Here is a 22,608-nt window from a genome sequence, read left to right as displayed (position 1 = left end):
GCTGTAAGCGGGTTTTATGCGCAGCCGCAACGTGTACAGTGTACCGCTTCCGGTTTGTCGAGAAGAAAAAAGAAAAAGATTGCAAAGATAAAATACCATATTCTGGAAATAATATAGACTGTCAGCGGCAGTGATGAATCCCGCAGCAGTCGCAGTACCAGTTGAAGACACGCACGGTGATGGACGATGGATGAGTTTGGTAAGTTCCGAAGGAAAAGGGCGGGACACGTGTAATATAGGCCTCTCTTGCAGCTTGCTGTTACATGCCCTAGACCCAAGCATAGTTTATGAATATCAAATTCAGGGCATTGGAATGATAATTTATATCATTTTTCAGTGCATATTTAGATACCCACTCTACTCTGTTCTTAGCTGTGCTTTGTAAATGAACAGTTTTTATGCAATTATATTCCTTACCCGTATAAATCTTTGAGTACGGGTACTGGGATTCTAAGTGGGGTAATTTATTCATTATTTATAAGAGTATTCTGCAGCATATTAAAAAATACAAAACAAGAAATGCAAGTGGAATATTCATAAAAAATTACCCATTTATGAAATACTAATAGTGAATTTTCTTTTTTCATCATGATCGTAGACTATGTAAAATTGTGACAATTTACAGGGTACACAACACTATTCAATCTTCACCTGAATGTGTAATTTAAATTGGCCTTATCAAATATATATGTAAAAACATTCAAATGTTACTGCAAAGGAAAATGTATACATAAATATATAATCAATTTATTTATATGACTGAGATATTGCATACTTCAGCAGTTCTATAGTATAAGTTTTAGTTAACTTATATATAAGCTGTTGTTTTCAGCACAACCGTTTCAAAACTGAGACCAAAGACAGAGAACCAGATGTGCTGATGATTGGGGACTCCTTGATCCAGCAGCTTGGAAATACTGAGGTAACAAAAGGACTGCACATTTCTGTCAGATTTTGATTATGGACCCATTGAAGACACCATTTGGCAAAAAAATAAAACGTTCAAATATAAAATAAAGAGGAGCAAGAAGAGAAGGTTACATTTAAAGTCACTTTTTAGTACTATGAAAATGGGGATTATTACTTAATTTTTGTTATGGAGTCAGTGACCTTTAAAAAATGCCAATCATGGAATAGAATGATCATTTTTGTGTGTGTATGTGTGTGCAAAACCTTTAATTGTTTAATCTGTTTTATCTGCTCAGAAAATTAAATGGACATAAAATGCCAAACACTAGCAATGTAAAATTTACCCAAGCATTATTTTGTCACATCTAACACATTTCAACTCTACCACAGCTTACAGAGAATGATATATTTGCTTCTTTGTTATATACATGTGCATCCATTAATATGTGTTTTTTATCATCTATCCATCTTTTCATTGTATTTTTCATGAACTTTTGTAATAATGCACATTAGCTTGAAATGCTAAAAATGTCATAAATAAGTGTGCATACTGTTGGTCAGTTTGAATATATTAACAGTTCTCAGTGTTCAAGTTCACAAAAAGTTCAGCGATATCTGTAACATTTGTAGATGTGGGAAAAGATGTTTGTTCCCCTTCACTGTCTCAACTTTGGCATTGGTGCTGACCAGACACAGCATGTACTGTGGAGGCTGCAACACGGAGAATTGGACAATATTAATCCTAAAGTGAGCACAGTTTATTTTCAAAAATGTAGAATACCTCATTTGTAATATTTTATAAATTTTTAACAAATTGCACATAAATTGTGAGTTAGTAAAATTTGAAGGAAAAGAATAATTCTGTATGAGACTTAACTCTGATACCTCCCAGAATTTTCCAGTCATAGTCAAATATTATTGCGTTGATTTGGGGTGAAGGAATTGAGCAGAATGGAGTGATTTTGTTTCATCCGGAAGATTTCTATAAAGTAAATACTATTCCCACTGTGATTTCAGATAATAGTATTACTGGTAGGAACAAACAACCATGGCCACACAGCTGACCAGGTGACAGAAGGCATCCTAGAAATAGTCAAATGTATTAGAGACAAGCAACCACAAGCTCAATTAATAGTTATGGTAAGAGATCTAAAATCCTAATTTATTTTTATTTATTATAATTTTTTACATAATTACGACTTATGTTGCGTAAAGGGGTATTTTTCATGAACTCTGTTGCTTTCACTTTCAAATCTTTTTAGAAAGCTACAAACAAGTTTCCGTATCTTATATTTCATATAGGGTATACCACCAAGGGGCCAGCACCATAATCCCCTGCGAGAGAAAATTGCCACTATAAACACAGCTCTTGCAGAGAAACTTTCCAGTCTGGTGAACACCCAGTTTCTCAATGTGGACCCTGGGATTTTCCTTAACCCTGCTGATGGGTCTATATCAAGACAGGACATGTACGATTATCTTCATTTTACACAAAAAGGGTATCGAAAACTTTGTGAACCTTTGCTGGAAGAGCTTCAGAATTTGTTGAAAAATTTTGTCAAGGTGGAAAGCGACATGGGGGAAGTGGAAGGTGCTGCTGCAGAATAAACCAGGAAGAGTTTGTCAGGAACTAAGATGTTCTGCTTTTTTTTTCAGTGCGTTGTATGAGGTTAAGTCACTGTAATACAGCAAAACAGTTGCTGGTTAGTAAAAATAAATGTTGATGGTGAAAAAGTAATCCATTTGAATGTTAATGTACAGCTTTCAGTGTATGTACAACCCCTGAACTTTGCCATCACTTACTCAGACTTGGAACCATGGACAATTATGCAACTCCAAGACACAAAAAATGCATTCTAGGCTTTGTAGTTTTGTTTTTCCCAGATGTACAAAATCCATTTTTTTATTTATTTATGGTGTATGTACATATTTATTATGAAATGGGTATCAAAGCATAAGGTCCACTTGCACCCCTCCGTAAAATAATACATTAACAATCAAATATTCAGGTGTGTTTTAGTTAATTCAGGTGCTTAAGTCTGATAAAGTAGGTGTGAATTGTAGTTTAAGTTAATAGATATTTACTAGGAAACATTTGTTAAGCAAATAAACAATCATTCTTTGAAGTTATTTATCACAATCTGTGTATTTCGTAATCTGGTGAAATCAGCCACAAGACTGAATGTTTAATTTTATTTTAATTTTATTTTTATATTAATTAATTTGGGTCCAAGAGTGTGGGCACACGTAGATAAAATTGGCAGTAAATGGGCGGACTATTGTTGCCAGACATGTTTGAATGAGATGTGACATAGGCAAGAGTAGTTTTCTAATCAGGTGATGTTATTTAGTAAGCTTCCATTTAAGTTTGTAGTGATGTGAACTTTTTTCCCTTTTGTGTCGTGGGTCCCCATTGTGATAACATTTGCTGTGAAAATAATTATGAGGAACTTAAGAGTGTGTTACTCAACATGAGAATGTTACTGGTTATACACTTGTACGGTGTCATAAAATGTAGATAGTGTTGATTGTGATACTGTCAATGCTAATTGGTAACAGTTAACTCGATTTAATAATGTACAAATCATGTTCATTAAAAAGATGCAGATAATGATGCTGAAAACTGCTATCCTTTTATGTAACTGACAAGATGTTAAACATTTTTCTACATCAAAAAGTACTGAACATGGAGTTTGGAACATTGTACTGTAAGTTGTCTGCATATAATGCTACTAATATTGGTTCCTTTCAGGTAAATAAGTTTATTAGTAGGTTCATGCATGCGCACACACACACACACACACACACACACACACACACACTCTTGGATGCTTATTTCGAAAGTGGCATCTGGGTCACTGAGCCATTCTCTTCTCTTTCTCGTGATGATGCTGTTAGATCTCGTTGGTGCATAGTTTGTGCCACAGTGATTTTATTGGTATTGTTCAAGGACATACAGTGTACTAGTAAAAGCTGTTGACATTTTCTTTGTGCATATTATGTTCCCCTGCATGGTAATTACTCTTTGATTTGAAATTTAGAATCAACCAAGACATTGTGTGAAGTTAAGAATATCTGCTGTACATTTTATTTGATTGTGATGTTGTTATGATCATACAAGCAACTTCATTTCAAGTGGAAGGTTATATTAGAAATGTATGCAATGAAAAGAGTTTTGCAAATTACAGTACAAGGCATTTTTATGCCCCAAGGGATTCTATATAACTTTTTTTTTCTCTACTAGAACTCCATGAATCATTTTGGTGATTTATCCCTATTGCTTCAAAGTATACTTTCAAACATATGTAGAACTTTTGTCCAATGTCCAGTATAAATTGTGCTTGATATGGAGAGTAGTACATATAACATGATTGGGGTATGATCAATGTATATAACTGTTCATTGTAGTATTTATTACATCCCTTTTTACATTGTCAAATTTTCATTTGATCATAAGGGTTTTTTATTAACCACCCCAAGCTGCTCATTTATTACACATACAATTTAGTAGTTATTTTGCTCAGTAGTACAAGTAAACGTGTAATATCCAATTGTAGTATATCTTATCTCAAGGAATTAACGTTTACTAGCCTTACCATATTAGATTATGTTTTCTAGTCACAAGTGTGTAGGATAAAGCTTACTTTCAATAGAAATAAGACTTGTTTCAGGTACAAGTCGAATAACAATGCAGTAAATTGCAGTGAGTTTCGCTGACTGTTGCTTAATATATATATATATATATATATATATATATATATATATATATATATATATATATATATATTGTGCATAAATGTGAACTTATATCCTCACAATAATATCCTCTAAAGCAGTAGTTAGTCTGTTTTTCTCCTTGTACTCTATGTTATAGGGTTGTACACTTGTTTGATATTGTAGATATTCTGAATACGGCCATCTGCACCTGGACGAAATAAGGCCATCTGCACCTGCACTAAAACATTGGTATAAAAATAATGCGACCAAGATAATACTACTAGGTTGCCATATGGTTTTTGTCATTTTTCAAAGATTTTTTTTTATTTATTTATTTTTTTTTTTTTTTATTATTATTATTTTTTTTTATCTTGGGATGTGACACCACTCTGCAAGTAGAAAATTATGAAGTTCTCATTCAGTAGCAGTTTAGAGCAAAGTGCTTTTCTTCTCACGTATGTATGTATATATATATGATATCGGTCAACAAATATTATTGTAATTTTACGTGTACAGTGTAATAAGTTATAATTATTGCTTCAACAATGGGTCGGAGGACGGCACCTGTGTTTAAGGCGTCTCCTTTTTCATTATGTTTAAAAAACAGGTGGTAAATATTAATGATTAGATATTACTCTTCATAAAAGTCTATTACATGTGTAAGTAAAAACGTATTCAAGGATAGTCCTAAATTTCTTTTTATGCAGTTCTTGGTTTCCCGTGAAGTTGGAATAGTTTAACTTAGCGGGGAGTACCTGTGCCAGTATCAATGCTATTGTAGATTAACATTGTACGGTGAACTGATCGTAATCACACGCTTAACTTAGGTACTGCGATAGGCCGCCATAGTATGTCTTGAAATGCACCTTAACAGTTCACGTATAAAAAAGATGCATACGTAAATTTGAAAGAGAACCAAATGTAGAACTCCGAAGTTTTTCTTCAAATGTATAGATTGTTTAGACGTGCTCAATATTTTGTTTCTCCGTGTATTTGGAGTGCACTGGTGCTGCTGTGTCGAAAATATGATCCTAAATAAACAACTGTGAAAATCTTTGTCAATGTTTTTTCAGTGAAGCTTTTTGAATCGCCCAACATATTTCTATCAAAAATTTTCAAAACGTGTTGTCTGTGTAAGGCTGGGCACTGTGGGCTCTTGGGATAACGCGATCTTTGCAACGGAGATTCCCAGATTCTATGCCTTAAACATTGCACATTGAAAAAAATTAAACGACTCCATGTTGTGACTGTTAAAACAGATTATATATTTTGCTAAGCCAAAAGTTACATGGTACGATAAAGATTCTCTTCCAGCTTTAAATCAGACCCCCCCTCTCAATATTTAGCCTCACGGGTTTTTATGCTTGTCACTATCAATTAAAATGTCAATCAGATAAATCGTAGCTGATTGGTCATTTCAAATTCAAATCCGCCCCGGCAGGTGGACGTACAAGGGCTTCCTATAATCAAGATCTAACGAATTACTGGGCTTGAAGGATCTTGAAGCAAAGGACAGTATTTAAACTTCTAAAGGGTGAAATATTATCTAAAGCTTCTTTTGCATGCTCATTATTCCAATGGGTGAATTTTATCATGCACGGTACATGCATTAAGACAAAGACCAAAATCTTTCAACTTCCAGTAATTGAATTAATAAAATAAAGATTCAAAACATTAATTACAAATTATTTTCCAATACTGTGCCCCCCCCCCCCCCCCCCGACACACTCCTGAAAAAAAATGAAGAGACAAACAATGTCGTGCTAAGTCACAAGAAGGCCGCAGAAGTTTTACGAGTTTCTGAAGAGTGTGCTAATGAAGAGCAAACAGGAAAGACGGAAGACGCTACACATAAGGAACGTGCACGTACTGCCAATTAGCACCTTCTCAAGTTTCCTTGCATGATCTCAAATGTGCGTGTATGTTGTTCTGAGAGGGGGATTGAAATGTTTTGATCAATGCATATTTTACTTAAAATTGCCAATTAGTCCAAACAATTCTGTTTTATTCGGACTTCACTTTTGTATGCGTGTGGCACGACAGATTTAGTCGTAAAATGTGCATCAACAATTTCAAACGACAAAATGCGAAATTAGCTATGAGGCAAATGTGTTATTTCCTTTGATAAAAGAAACTATTCCTTACGTATACACTTGGAAATTATTGGAAATTATCAACAATTTTGAACGCTTCTCAATATTTGAGTAGTAACTTGAAAACTAGATCACTGAAAGTAATCCTTTACGAGTCATGATCACCCGTTAAGTTATACTCAGTCGTTAATATTTTTCACAAATAAAGATTTAATAAAACTCAAGTTCTAGGCTAATCATGAGTACCCCTGTATAGTTCTTTAACAATGAAAATTAGATAAAATTCTAATTCTAAGATAATTCTAATTCTAAGATATTTCTGTAAAACTTGGACATAATAATAATATGTCCAATGTAAAATTATTTTAATGTATACATTGTCTAATGCAGTCTTATTTAAATTACTGCAAACTACCCGATGGATCTGTCAGACTATTTGTGTGCAGATCTTTATCAGCTATCTACACTGAGGATCAAACCTTTGTCAACGGTGCTAAGTTTTCTTATTCAAATAGCCAAGTCTGAGCATGTTCATGATTTTGCTCGATTATCATAGTACTAGTGTAAATGAGAGAATTGGTCATTTAACGATACCATCTTTTAAAAACCTATCTTTTCTCTTTCAAGAATCAAGTGCCCGTCTTTCACGCGGTTATTTTGTTTAACCACCTTTTATTTTTATTTCATGGACTGGAATGTGTAGGAAAATCCAGAATCTAGAAAAGGATAAGATAGAGATTAAAAAAGAAACAAATTAAAAAGGAAACAAATCTAACAACTCAAAACAAAATTTGACAAAAAAAAGGTAGAAAGACAAATTCAAAGAAAGAAACTTTTTCGTGTTAAGTGCCAACGAAGGTGTAGCAGTTTTCTGCAAAACTGAAGAGGGTGATAAAGAGCGAACTGAAAACTTGGATGGCGTCACATGCACGTATTTCCTTTTATCACCTTTTCAAGTATTTTTCGCCGATCTCAAATGTGGATGCATTTTGAAATGAGAGGACTATTTACAAGTTTTAGTGTTTGCACTTTTTAGTCCAAATGCCAATTGGTCCAAAAAAAGCTGCTTTGTACTTAACCTATTCGCCTACCTGAACATTAATTTTAAGTTTAAAGATGATAAAAGTTATAGCCATACATTCCCAGTTTTTATTATTTTTCTTTTAATTTCTTTCAGAAACCCTGTTGCTGGATCTTGTGGATGACATAACGATTTTGTTGGAAATGTCACTTTCCGTCTCAATGTTACTTCGCTCACCAGTGCGCATAATTATCAACACCATTCTCATGTATGTTTCGTAGACACAAAGGGAGACTACAAAAGCTATTAAAACATTTTCTTTGAATATATATATATCATTAAGACTTTCTTAGCAAAAAAATGAATTCGGCTTTTATCAATTAACTGTCTTCATTGGATTCATACGTGTCACAAGAGAGTGCTGCGTTACTCCTAGGGGGAATGAAGCTTCTTTTCATTGCATCCATTATAATGGGTTCAAGTTTCGTCCAAGTTTACTCGTAAAAAAGATCCGTCTGTTTTTATCCTTGGTAAAAACTAATCTTTCAATCGAAGACTCCTTTTGAACGTCAAAGTCAACAGCATTAACGCATGGGATTTTGATATCTTATACCAAACTGCAACTGGACATCTACATTTCAAGATGCAACATTACTTATTCTTTTCAGAATTTTTGTAGATATTTAAATTTAACAAGTACTCGAATTGTCATTAAAAAATCTGGTTTTTGGTCAGTCATTATGGATATGTCCGTTTTATACATGTAACTCTTTTGGATATATTTTTAAGATAAAAATGGCATATTTATTTTACGTAAAATGGGCATAGTGTAAATTTAACTTATTACAGAATTGGAGAGAGAAAGCAAGGTATTGGTTGGTTGGTTTGTATTAAAGAATTGTTGACGTTAGGAACATTAGTTTGTCGTGCCATAATATTATTAATGTAAAATTTACCTGAAGCTGATGATACAGAGAAGAGCGTTATGAGTACATTTAAAACTTTTTAACCTTAACATGTATAATTTGCTTTTAATAGCAAAATGGAAGTTTATCTTGATGAGAATAACTATCGATATTCTTACACTTAACCATTTAATTATTTTATGTGACTATGTCTATGCATTTGTCCAACTCTTCACGGGATGGCAGATGTCCAATGACAAACGCACACTTTATCGTAATTACGAGGAACGTCACCTCTTTGGCTGTACAGATGATTGATTGTGGTAATTGCCGTAATTATTTTACGTCCAACAGACATGAAATCGTGACATGGGCTTCCTCTGCTTCTGATAAATACTCGGTTTGCTATTTTAAAACGGCACTTGTCCAAGTTTTGGAAACGAGCCGACTGCCTTGGCGGAGGTTGGGTGCTGCATAGCCAATAGCTGTTGTTTTGCAGAATTACGGTGCCATCAAAGGTAAGAAATACCTTTATTGGTCACACTCATCAGTCTGTTTATTTATTTATTTATTTATTTATTTATTTATCACTGCTTGGATTTGAGAACTAGGCGCGTAACAAAGCATATGAGTAAATTTGGTGAAATCAAGGTTGATTGCTGGCTAAAAGTTTTTGATACAAAGATAGTGCCTATTTCAAACTATGGGGCAAAAGTATGGGGCTTGCATCCTGGGCAAGACGCAGAAATTGTACAGAATAAATTCTGAAAATTTAATGTAATAAGAAGAAATGCGTCTAACGTAGCGGCAAGGGGTGAATTAGGAAAAATACTTTAATGGTTGGGCGTTTGGTGAAAATAATTAAAGGGATAATAACTCTTCGTTTTGACCAAAAAATGAATTTTCCTGGAGTAAACAACAATTTTCCCATACTTACCAATGGTTAATGAATCCATTTTGACATTCAAAGTTAGTCTTTGTTTTTTTTTCTAAAAAGTTTGTTTTTTTTGTTAAAATCTCTTAAGAGATTATAACCGAGTATAGCCATCAATGGAGGTCGCGTGATCTGAAGACAAGCTCAGATATCAGAATAATAGCTATAACTGATGTTTTTGTCGTAAAACGGAATATATTATAATTCTATGAGTTATTCACAAGGTTTTTATTGTGAAATATAGATCTCATACGAAGAGTTGTTATCTTTTTAAGCTTATGAAAGCACCTGAAATAGGCTTATTAAAGCGTGTTACGTGTGGCTGTATAATATGACAGAAAACGATAAAGATTGCTTGGCATTACAAGTAAAGAAACTGTTATATGGGTATGATATTGGAATAGCCTGGATTAATCAAGAAATGGGGAGTGAAAGTTCATTTATAAAGGAATTTCATCAAAGGTGCATGGATATTGACTCCCAGTCGTATGAAACTAGATGTTCCGGCTCATAAGTTATTTAAGCGTGATCTCATTACTGAGCCATATATACATTACAGTATTTGATAAAGCTAGCTGTATATCAGTTTTAGCGCGATTCAGATGTTCAAATCATCAACTTGAAATTGAAATTGAAAAAGATAGACATAGTGGTACGTCTAGGGATCAGAAAATTTGTCAGTGTTGTAATTGGGAGGTGCGAGGTGCGAGTGCGAAAGACACTTCTTGTTAGAATGTCCTCATTATAGCGACCTAAGGGATAATTTCTTATCGGATATTTGTAATTGGAAATTGGGTTCATATGAATTATTTATCATATTGAAGAAATCAGAAAGTATTAGAGTTTTAAGAAAAATTGCGAATTATTTGACAAAAGCAGAAATAAGATGAAAGTCGTTTTTAGAAATGGACAAGGGAAATGTATAATGTAATGCGCAATTATAGAAATTAATGATTAACAAATTATTGTAAAAAGGCCGGTGGCCTTACAGTGAAGTAAACTTAACTGCGATGACAAAGTAAAGGGACAAAAAGTTGACAAGGTATGATTAAACATTATTTGTAGATGAGATTAGCGTTAAAATCATTTTACGTGGAGGTTTAAGTGTCCCTGAAGGCATATACTTGGGGTAAAACAGTCACGTTTCACAATTTTTCAAAATTTTCAGGGGATTTATGAATATCATAACATATTATGATCGGCAGAGTAATTAAGAAAAAATGCAAATTTGGAAATGACGATAGATTATCTGCCTTTTTAAAAAGATTACAGACTGAAATCTAAAGCGTTTAACTCCGGCTTGTTTTTGGAAAGTTATTTTTTCTGTCATAATAACGGATGGACAAGTCGATGTTTGAAAAATCTGTAATTTGTATTGAACCTTTTTACATACAGAAAAAAATGTTCTTTGCACATATGAATTAAGTACGCCTAATTCAATGTGTGCCCAAATTGGACATTTGGTTTTCGACTTATATTTAGTGCATAACGCAATCTTAAGGCCGGTGATAGGGTTAAATACGCTTAAAATCGTGTTTTTGAGTTTTTTGTGTGTTTATATTAATCAAAAAAGTATCTAACGTTGGATGTAATAATTTTTATGAATTTGCATCGCAAAATGCGTCTTTTGATGAGTTTTTCAACCGGCACGCGCCCCAGTCAGGCTGACAACTAAGCCACGCCTCTGTTACTAAGGGCCGTTGCCATGAGGGGGTCGGAGCACAGTTAATGAGTTATAAGCCGATTACGTGTGCGGTAATAGGTCATAAGTCTTACATCAGCTTAGCAGCGAAGAAGTCTAGCTAGTACACTATGGGGAAGAGAAAAGTTCGTGTTAAAAGTCCCTTTCCAGAGGAAAGAGGGAAAATTTTGAGAGTAAGGCCTATGCGTGGCGGTTGGGGAAAACCGGCCCTATTTGTTCAATCGGATGACTGATTTCTGTATACCTAATAAATGGGTGAAAGAGTTAATCGAAACGTCTAAATTAATTGACAAATGAAAGAAAAATCGATAAAAACATAAATAAAAAAAGCTAAAAAAGGATACTTTTAGCCTAGCCTTTAATTTTTACGATATATATCGTCGAGCGTATCTGCGACACGTTACGAAACCGGAAATGATTGTTGGTCGCCGTTTGCAAAAGGTAAATCTAATGTTGACAAAATAAAATTTTATTCTCCAAGATATGATATCATGGAGCTTGAGAGACACGCGAAAAATTGTGATTTGAATGGCCAAACAAGAGAAATCCAAGCAAAGCTGGACAGCATGATTAAAACAATAAAAATAAAAACGCATGTTAGCGGCTTTGCATTTTGCGATATTTGGAGAAAAACAATTTCAAAATCACTGATCAAGCGGGAAGAAAGAGTTCAAGTGTCCAAAAATGAAAATCACAAAAAGACCCCGAGAATAGTCAAGGCTAGCAGGTAAAAAGCAAATAGGGTCTAAGTGTCATGTGTGTAAAAATAAAATATTTATTCAAAAGCCTTCTCTCAGCCACTTTTACCGCTGAATCTTGTGCAGCTGAGCGTCTCCCCTTTATCTTAGCTGGCATTTTGAGCGAGACCGCTCTGAAGTAATCACTGGATTTTTCCGTTGATCTGACGACTACCAAGTGCCGTGCAAAATAATCCTGCAGCGTTACCCGTCAAAAAACTCGTATCAACACAAGTGACGGACACTTGCTCTCGACACAGTTTTATCTGATCACTTTGCCGATAACAAAGAAGGAATCTCTCAGGTAAAATTACTCGATTGCCGAGGAAGAGCCATTGAAACGTTCAAATGCGACTTCACACCTCTTAATTGCGGTTAAACGTAATCGCCTTTGTTTGCGCTTCCTTCTACATATCCTTGACACCCTACTGGGCATCACAAGGCTAGGGCCCTCTCCAGAGCTGTCAATCAAAATGGCGGCACGCTTACATGCCTAACGAGTGGTCGGAAAATGTAACAAAAGCACGATTTTCTGCCCCTTCAAAGCACCCAAACAAAATATTTTTAGATGACAATAAGCAATGGTTCCAGCTGATCGTATAACCGATAACAGGTAAATTTGCCAGCTAAGCATTTGACTAATAAGCCCTGTTAACCAACCTGTGAACGTTTTTGGCTGTTTTAACAGCTTTCTATATTGACAAGATAAGTGAATCGCTGCCAAGTATATCTCACTATCTGAGCAACCGATCGTTACAAAAGTTGCACCTATTGTTGTTAGGAATGTGGACTACAGCATGATATCAGGGGTTTAAGAGAAAATTGTTTGTTTGAAAGATATCGCCTTTTGAAGTGAATAAGCCATTGAAATATGGGGTAATTTAACGTAAAAGATGATAAAATCAAAAGTAAATAGTTTAAGACAATTCCCTGGTACCGCGCTGAAGTGCTTTCACCCAGCTTTATGAGGCCTTTTGAATCACTTGAATAGCTGTCTTGGTTATAGAGAAAATCCCAATACCGAAAACGGCATTTTCCCCCTCAAATTGGCGCCAGAGCGTCATCCGTTGGACACTGTACTTAATCCCCGTCTTTAATTGGCCTTTTGGGAAGTTTGTTTTAATTTTTTATAAAAACTTATAAGCCCAGGGCTTTGTTTCTATGACTTTGGTCCTTTTACTATCACCGGCCTTAAGAATCCACGATTCGTGTCAGATTTACGTACGGTCGCACAAAGAAAACCCCAAGTCCACATAATGACCAGTTAAACGGTTTATTTGTGGACGCTCGTGCTGTAACTTCATGTTCTAAGTGAAATCTACAACTCTTAACTGTCCGTATTTACGTCCGAGTTCTTAGTGTTCTTCTCTCCTCACTCTCTCGAGCGCTCTCCTTATATCAAACTAACTAAGCGTCAATGACGCGATAAATACAAATGTTGATTATTTTAATTTGCAGAGTTAATTGCTTTAAATCGGTGCTGTACAAAGAAGCCGTCATTTTACTCAAGAACTCTTCGACGATGACACGTTATATAATATGACCTCATGAAATATCTTTATTACTTTTATGTCTGGCACGACACATTGTCCATTAGTGAGCCTCTTTTTTCGTCAATCATTAATTAGAAATAGCATTACTTAGGCATTTACCTATATGCGCTCTTTATATTATATTATATTATATTATATTATATTATATTATATTATATTATATTATGCAACAATTTTGTACACCAATATAAAAGTACTCAAAGGGTTTATGATCAAGTGTACGAGAAGTTTCATTTAATTTGCGTTGAAATGGTGTTCGTGGGTGCTGAGATAAATAGACATTTGAGAAACCGATTTTGCATATTTATCCCCTTGAATTAATATTTTAATCATGACGTCATCGGTGAGATGACATTTGTGTAAATGCTAAGAAATTTTGTCAATGATCACTTAAGAGTTATTTATTATCCAAAAAAGGCATGCACGGGAGTATTATAAACTAGATTTTGGCTAACCCACAGCTTGCAAAGATATCTACAACAACTTCACAGGACACAACGCGAAATTAGCTGTGAGGCATATGTGTTATTTCCTTTGATGAAAGAAACTATTCCTTACACTTTGAAATTACTTGGGAATTAAGAACAATTTTCAATGCTTCTCAATATTTGAGTAGTAAGGAGAAAACTAGATCACTGAAAGTAATCATTTGTGATGAGTCATTATCACCCGTTAAGCTACACCCAGTCGTTAATATATATATTTTTTTTTCACAAATAAAGATATAATATATCTTAAATAATAATCAAACTCGAGTTTCCCTGAATATCCCTGTCAGATTATTTGTGTGCAGATCAACTATCTGCTACATTGAGAATCAAAACTTTGTCAACGGTGCTAAGTTCTCTCTTTCAAATAGCCGAGTATAAGCATGTTCACAAGTTTGCTCATTTATCCTAATGTCACAGAGATTTGGTCATTTAACGAGACCATTTTTCAAAACCCCTACTCAAATACAACGATACTACATGTACCTTTTCTCTTTCAAGTACCCGTCTTTCATTCGGTTATTTTCTTTTACCAGCTTTTATTTTTATTTTATGGACTGGAGTGTGTAGGAAAATCACAAATCTAGAAAAGGATAAGGTAGAGATTTAAAAAAAAGAAATATATTCCATTTCCCAGTACCATAGGTCTGAACAGATCTAACCAACTCAAAACAAAATTTGACCAAAAAAAAAAAAAAAAAAAAAAAAAAAAAAAGAAAGAAAGAAAACGAAAAAAGAAAAAAGGGTAGAAAGAGAAATTCAAAGACAAACTGTTTCGTGTTAAGTGCCAACGAAGATGTAGCAGTTTTCTGCAAAACTGAATGGGGTGATAAAGAGCGAACTGAAAACCTGGATGGCGTCACATGCACGTATTTCCTTTTATCACCTTTTCAAGCATCTTTTACCGATCTCAAATGTGGATGCAGGCGAAAGAATTATGACTGTTATTTTCCTTCAAAAACCCGGTGGAGTATCTATTTCAGTACCGATTTTGTTGGAAATATCATTTTCTGTCTCTACTTCGCTTACCAGTGCACATAATATCAACACTATTCTCCTGTATGTGTTTTGTAGATACGAAGTGAGACTACATAAAGCTATTCAAACATTTAATTTGGACATATATGCCATTAAGACTTTAATAGCAAAGAAATTAATTCGGCTTTTATCAATAAACTGTGTTCATGGGATTTATAACATTATAAAATGGGACATCCTAATTTGTTCTTGATATAACCGTTTGCCCTTAAAGGTGAAAAAATAATGACTGTCATCTAGTAATTCGTGTCACTAGAGAATGCTGCGTTACTCCTATGGGGAATAAAACTTTTTATTCGTCATTGCATTCATTTTAATGGGTCCAAGTTTTGTATAAGTTTACTTGTAAAAAGATCTGTCAACCTCTCTTTTTATCCTTGGTAAAAACTGTATCTTCTTAACGACGATGTGTTATGAATGAAAATATGTTTATGGCTCTTATGTCGAACACGACACATTGTCCATTAGTGAGCCTCTTTCCGTCAATCATTAATTACAAATAGCATTACCCAGGCATTTTCCTATACGCACAGCTGAAAAAATGTTTATATTATATTATATCATACCGGGTACAATAGCAAAAGTTAAGGTTTCTAAAAGGGTTTAAGATCATACAGATTTTCCTGCATCTAATTATTTAATAATGCAGTGCTGTAAAAAAATAAAAAATACCCCGAAAATATAAAATATCGGCGTTTTATTTCAAGACGTTAAATATGCATACAAAGTCAATTTTTTGTCACAAAAACCAACAAAATGCCAGCATATAGTTTCAAGTAATATAACTAAGAGAATTACCGAAAGGCATTGTTTAATTTTACCCGAAAATGATGTTTCAACGGATTTTTCTGCTGGCATTCTAAGCTGTACAGGTATGTCAATGGGGCAGGAAAGTAGGTCACGAAAGTAGGTTAAATTTACAACCAAAAATTTTAAGAAAGGAGCAGTCTAAAGGTCTTTTATGGCTGATCGAGTGATCTATTCAGTTTATCCCTTGGCATGTCGAATTTAATTGAGTCATATAAGAATCTAGTAGAAGTGGTTTACATGGAAACCACGCTCCACCGATGCTCGGTTCGTATGTACCTTTAATCGTGCGTTTAACACCTTTTTATCTTGAGTTGAGATAGCAATCGGTATTGGGCACGACTCCATCCCTTATTTTATCACGAAAAGTGGCGTAGGTGATGACGAGTGTATGGGCTTCAGTCGCGTGGCGTCAGAACATCCTGTTTTGCACCCTTGTGCGATTTTAGCGAACACCGTACCTCCTTTGAGCCCGACACGTCGTTCTGGCTAGTTCCACAGTCGCACAAATGTTGCGTACCGTGTAAAGGGGGTCTAACGCACAACAGACCAGGTCCTTAATAATATACCATGTATACGGGACTCGAGTGAATCAAAATTTTACATATTCACGTACATATAAAATGATATATTTTATCTTTTTAGGGAAGTATGTTTCAGTCTCTTTTGAATTTACTGATGGGCACCGTTCTACTTTTGCTGGGGCTCGCACTAATAAACGGGTCACAGGTCAGAGGCACAGGCGGAGCTGACCAGATCACCACTACGAGTTCTACTCCAAATCAGCTACAAACTCCCCCAATGCCACCAGTCCTTGACAACGAGACATTAAGTCATCCTTTGCCTGTGACCACACCAGTTCCTCAAACTCCTTTGGGATCTTCTTCGGCCACCACAGCTACTGAACATGGCGAATCCACAACCTCTCCAAACCCATGGGGCAACAGGGCGTTGCCTTCGCCAGTAGCTCGTCAGCGGTTCTGCGCCCTCGTGGAACCCTTTGATAAGGAACTTGGTCACAGTATCTACATTTCATGTTATTGCGATGACGTGTGCCATGCCCTAGGTGATTGCTGTTTGGCTTCTAATCTGCAGTGCAACGAAAGAGACATAAGTGCTAACACCAACACTTCTCCCTCATCGTCGCCACCAATAATCGTGGGAGCCGATGACTTGGAATGTCGTTCGCAGATAACTAAAAAAAGAAGAGGTCGTCTGGTGTCCAGTAGGTTCTTCTGGATGATAAAAGCATGCCCAGGGAATTGGTTTGACGATGAGATCCGGGATAACTGTGAGAACCCGAACTCTACTATCGAGGCAAGATTGATAGTGCCTGTGTCTGACCCAGTCTCAGGGTTCACTTTCCGGAATTCCTTCTGTGCCATGTGTCATGGCGTCAATCAGTACAAATCCTGGACCATGACCGTAGAGTGCATTCTGTCGAACTATGACGCCTTTGCAATGAAAGCTAGAAGTGTGACGTCCATATTAGAAGCAGTGCATGGACTTCCGGATTGCCATGGTAAATTCTATGAACCAGATGGAATCCCTGGTAGACCGTGCATAGACAGTATCTCCAACAGTCACGGGCAAGGTATACTCTTTAGCGGTAACCCAAACGAGTGCTACAGAGATTCTCCTTACCGTGGACTTTGCGGCAACACTTCAATTACGGCTATCACGCATGTAATGCCTCACACCACTGAAGCTTTTTATGCCAGAAATCATTTCTGTTGGCTCTGCAGATACACTCATACGCCCTCATTTGGTTATTGCCCTGGAAACAGTAAGTAAATATTTATTGTTGTTTTTTTTTCATGTAGATCAGTTTTGTAATAGCATACTTTACTGGGCAGACGCAATGTGTCCGGGCATATGACCACCGGTGGCTGCCGCCGTGCACTTTTCAGGAATTTTTACTCGTTAACAAACAGAATTAGAGCCATGATGCTTATCATTATTATCAAACCTTTAGGATTGATATAACTGAGATGCACTTCAAAAACATGCCTGACTGGGTTGTTTTCTCCTTAGTTCTTAAGCTTTTTGTGATTTTTTCTTAAACTGGTGTTTTAAACTGACTTTTAAGTCTCCTGATCTAATGTTCAATGCAAGTTACATTTTCTGAATGTCCGCTACATAATTAGACAAGTCATTGTTGTAACATTGCATCAAACTGACTGCTTTTTTTTTTCAGTTTTGATATTTAAAATTCTGCCCATTTGACGGCTTTGTTGCTTTGTTTGAAATATTACGCTGGATTGTATCGATCTCAACCTACAAATTGAAAAAGGGGAGAGAAATGCATTGCCTATTTTTCATTTTAGAGTGAAGCAACATTTGCTTTAGTCGACACAAACGTCATTTTGTGTCAACAGTAATAAGAACTTTTGTTTTTTTATATAGCCCGTCACCTGCGTCTATCGTCGCCGTCCTCGCTCAGAACTTTCAATTAGGATCGTGATAACACGATAAGTGGAAAACCGTTTACCTTTTTGTCTTCAAACTTACGGAACTGTTGATTATTTTTACAATACAGGTCGAGTTCGAAAACGGGCCTGATCCGGCAAATTATCTAAAAGTTATGCTTTTTTTTTTTTTGCTTTTTTCCAGCAAATATGCAAATGCAGATAATACGTTTTAAGGAAAACCGATTTGCCAATTGACTTCACACGTACAAGAGTGATCAATATTTTTATGATATATTAAGAATTGGTGTCCTTTTCTGGAAGTTATTCAGTTAGTTTGTGAAATGTTAATTTTTCACATATTCAGGCCTCATAAACGGATTGGGCGTTTCCCACCACGAGCCTCAGATTCCCGAGCGCAAACGCCAATATTAACGAGCCCCACCTCAGATTAACAAGTTAACCAAGGAGTTATAACATTTCTGTTATAACTCCTTGAGTTAACGAGCACTAACTAAGCGTTTCCAAGCACTAGCCGTTGATCCGCTTATCTACCCGTTCGGTATGTTCCGTATTAGCCGAAGGTTGTCGAGAACGCATTGCTGCTGTATGGATAGTGGAATATACTAATGCAGTAGTTTGGTTTGTTTTGAGAATTTTTTATATATTCTACGTTTATTTTGCACAAGTTAAAATATTGATACATGGAAACAGATATTTCTGAGTCGGTGAAAATAGTCGATGAATCATTTGTTACTTGCGTCCAATTTATCATTTGCGTTCTTTCAAAATCTATTAGTAATGATCTAGCCACTATATCTGGCCGTGGCGTGGACGTTGAAAATCCTTTCTCTTTCGTCAAAGAGACAGAAAGGCGTTTGAGCCCAGAAATCTCTGAAAGTTCCACCGTTATGTCTCTTGTATCTTCCGCCATCTTGAAATAGTCCCTAGTTCTTAAAAAGGACCCGTATTTAAGCAGCCGGGGGCCCCGATGGAAGCTGGACAAATTGATAGTGCTTGGAAATGCTAAGTTTGTGCTCGCTAACTTTACGTCGTGCTTGTTATCTGAGGTGGGGCTCGTTAATATTGGCGTTTGCGCTAGGGAATCTGATGCTCGTTCTAGGAAACGGCAATTATCGTTTATGAGGCCTGATATTGACATTTTCAGAAAGTGACTCTGAACTTCCCTGGGCCTGAAGACCCTTGCTAATCTTATTTTCCAAATATCTATGATAATTGCAGTGCATAATTAAAAATTGGTGGTGATTATGCTATTAAGCGTTATGTAATATTGCATCAAAACTGAAAAAAAAATTATTTTGGGTACAGTCGCCAGAGTGACCATTAAAAGAAAACCATAAATTTTATTAAAACTTTTCATTATCAAAGTTACTGAATTGATGCATAGGAATGAAAGCTTAGATGAAGCTCTTTGTGAAATTTTTAGTTTTCACAGATTGGCATTTCCAATGGGGACCTTACAACTCCCACGAGCATGAAGTCGAATTGAAGTACATTTTCTGAATGCATGCATGCATGCTACGTATAGTAGGTGATTATAAATTGGTGGTGATTGTGTTTTAAATTATGCAATATGAATTAAACAATATTGCATCAAATTGACAAAAGCCTACTTTGTGCACTGCCATCAGAAACATTATGAAAGAAGACTGTGTTACTTCTTATTTTTTAACTAACAGGAATGATTCTTAGGATTACCATACATCTGATATTTGAAAACCAGATCGATGGGATTATTTTTCTTGAATTAATGCATTTTTGTGATGATTTCTTTTTTCTTATTCTGGCATTTTTAAAGCGTGAACTTGAACTTCCATGGGCCTGAAGTCTTAAGCTTGTTATACATTCTTAATGTCCGTGTTATATCTTGTCTGTAGTAAAATTTTGGTGTGATTTTGTAATAATGCATCAAAATTGTCAAAATAACGTATTTTTGCATCATTATTTTCTGCTTTTTGTAAGTACATTTGACAGCTTTGGTACATGTACCTTGTTTATGTGTGCGATAATTCTATATTTATCGCACATATAAAAAACAAAAGTTCTCATTACTTAGTTCCCTGATGACCCCATATACATGTATATATACGTATGTTGAAATGCTATTTGTATACTATTCAGGCGAGTCGGATGTTAAGAAGTTTAATCCTGTGGCGTTTTCAGCGCTTGTGGATCCAACAACACCGGAACCACTAGAATCGTGTAACTCCAACACAAGCATTGTAAGACATCAAAGACAACACATTTATCTATTCTCGTCATTCGCATGAAATACACGTTTTTAGAAATAATTAATACATTTTACCTAGGCACAACTTTGAAACCAAAATATTCCATATTAAATGCAAAGGCTGAATAATAAGAAAAAAAAAACTCAAGTAAAACCCATCGATAGTTCCTTCTGAAATATACAGGAAGACATGGCGTTCTGAATGACTGGCAAGTAAACATTGCTCACTGCTTAAACGAATTGCTCTAAATGAGTGCAAAAATGTTTTGTTTTTTCTTTTTCAGATGACCTGCCCAAGTGAAAAGATGCCGGAAGTGTGCGCGTCACCTTTCCTTTCTCTTGTCAACGTGTTGTACAAGCTGGTTATCGATTTCATGGTCACCGGAAATGACACCATCGCTGAGGTGTTTGATGCCTGTAAATCTTTTCGTTTCCCACAGAATCTTGTAAACCTTTTAGGTAATGACAACAGTAAAACTTGGCGACCACAAAGGATGGGTCAAAAACCTTACAGTTGCCTTGTTAAGAATATCTCCTCTAGCACCGTCTACCCACGCGATCGAGAGGAATCACAATTCGCAGTTCAGTTAAGCCTTAATCTTCTCTTGGCCAAATATATCCGTAATTATGACGAAGGTTTCAGTTTGTTTGCTTCACTGCAGGATCGGATCGAATCTGAGACAGTGGCTTACACATACAAGGGGAACGCCTTTCCTCTGCGCGTGATTCGTGATAAAGCCCATAACTGCGCATCAATTCAGCCGCCAGATGCCACTACTTGGTTTGTGACGAAGGCGGCCAACGTCAATTCTGCTTCTTTTTTCGAGAAGGTTGATATCATCTTTGTCATAATGACAGGAATGGCAGTCGGGTTGATAGCATTTAATATTATTTAATTCTCCCTAAAACATAAAAGGACCATCTGTATGATTCAAAAGTAATTTTTTCTTTTGGATTAACAAAATTTACCAAAATTTTACCTTTAAAAAGTCCCTCTAGGACTTCCAAACAAAAGACACGTCCCTTTGATAGATATTGCTAAACTATCAGAATGTGTTACTGTTTAGTGTATTCATTTCATTTTAAGATTGTCTAAAAATGCAATTATTTCGCAAGGGCCGAAATTTCATTGAATGAAATGATGCAATGAGATTTTGAAATACTAAATTATAATAATTATTTCATAATTAAAGAGAAAGATTTAGAACAACACAAAACCCAGAAATGATATTATTTAAACAACTTTCTTGTGGTTAAAAGTATTTTCGTCCGACTAATTGATTTTGATAAATGATATTGTTTTCGCAAAAATTAACTCATGGCAATTATCTATTAAAATGATCAAGATTATCACTTGTCTCCAGATAAGCTCAACAAGAAGTGGTTTATGTTCATTTAGGTAAAAAGGGTGCTTTAAATCTTACGCTTTGTCACTATAACTGTCTCTTTCTCCTTTTCCCCCCCCCCCCCCCCCCCCCCCCCCCCCCCCCCCCCATCCAGCACCTACCAAAAAAACACAAAAAGCAATCAATTAAAAATATTTTTATGTCAAGTCTGAAATTATATTTGGATATTTTAAAACGTCAGTGTTTCCAATAGGTATATTGTCTACCGGGGAACTCCACTTTCCAGTGTTGCTTATGAAGGACGAGTCTACCGGTAACATTCAAAATTTCTAACATGTTCACCGTGAACATATAAAACCAGGCATAACGTTCTGGGGCTTCTCTTTTGCCAATGGAAATGATTTAGATTCGATTGGAATTTCTGTTATCTATTTTATTTTTGTATATTCAGAATTGTCTATTAAGGATGTTGTTTCGTTCTTTTATTGATAGTATTTCATTTATCACGGTTGCGTTTACATTTGTGCTCGTGTTTCACTTAGATGTTTTTAAATATTGTTTAATATTGTTTTACTAAGTATTCACAGAAACGGTTGTTAAAAAAAACAACAAGCTTTGTAAAAGTTTTGGAAATTAATTTAATATATCATTCACACGACATGTGGAGCTTTATATAGGGGTATTCACAGTTCCCTTTAC

General features: G+C 35.5%; 2 protein-coding genes across 3 annotated transcripts; both read left to right on the top strand.

Moving 5' to 3' along the window:
• The first annotated feature begins 7 nt into the window (after nucleotides 1-7).
• LOC106160049 (platelet-activating factor acetylhydrolase IB subunit alpha1) lies at nucleotides 8-5,682 on the top strand. Its single transcript, XM_013536562.3, has 5 exons — nucleotides 8-199; nucleotides 833-922; nucleotides 1,540-1,656; nucleotides 1,927-2,049; nucleotides 2,212-5,682. The coding sequence occupies exons 1-5, from the start codon at nucleotides 134-136 to the stop codon at nucleotides 2,515-2,517; spliced, it is 702 nt and encodes a 233-aa protein (XP_013392016.1). The 5' UTR covers nucleotides 8-133; the 3' UTR covers nucleotides 2,518-5,682.
• A 3,292-nt stretch (nucleotides 5,683-8,974) lies between these two features.
• Nucleotides 8,975-22,024, top strand: LOC106160040 (uncharacterized). Of its 2 annotated transcripts, XM_087018217.1 has the most exons (4): nucleotides 8,975-9,163; nucleotides 16,550-17,690; nucleotides 20,455-20,555; nucleotides 20,848-22,024. In XM_087018217.1, exons 2-4 carry the CDS (start codon nucleotides 16,556-16,558, stop codon nucleotides 21,457-21,459), a joined length of 1,848 nt encoding a protein of 615 aa, XP_086874343.1. In that variant the 5' UTR covers nucleotides 8,975-9,163; nucleotides 16,550-16,555; the 3' UTR covers nucleotides 21,460-22,024. The 2 variants fall into 2 exon arrangements, with proteins under 2 accessions (XP_086874343.1, XP_013391996.2); XM_013536542.2 differs by lacking the exon at nucleotides 8,975-9,163 and having other exon boundaries at nucleotides 15,063-17,690.
• The last annotated feature ends 584 nt before the right edge of the window (nucleotides 22,025-22,608 follow it).

This window comes from Lingula anatina, chromosome 7 (genome assembly GCF_051362555.1).
Source record: "Lingula anatina isolate TDL-2025a chromosome 7, LinAna3.0, whole genome shotgun sequence".
Lineage (NCBI taxonomy): Eukaryota > Metazoa > Brachiopoda > Lingulata > Lingulida > Lingulidae > Lingula > Lingula anatina.
Note: the sequence above shows the minus strand (reverse complement) of the source record. Positions and strands in the feature narration are given on the sequence as shown.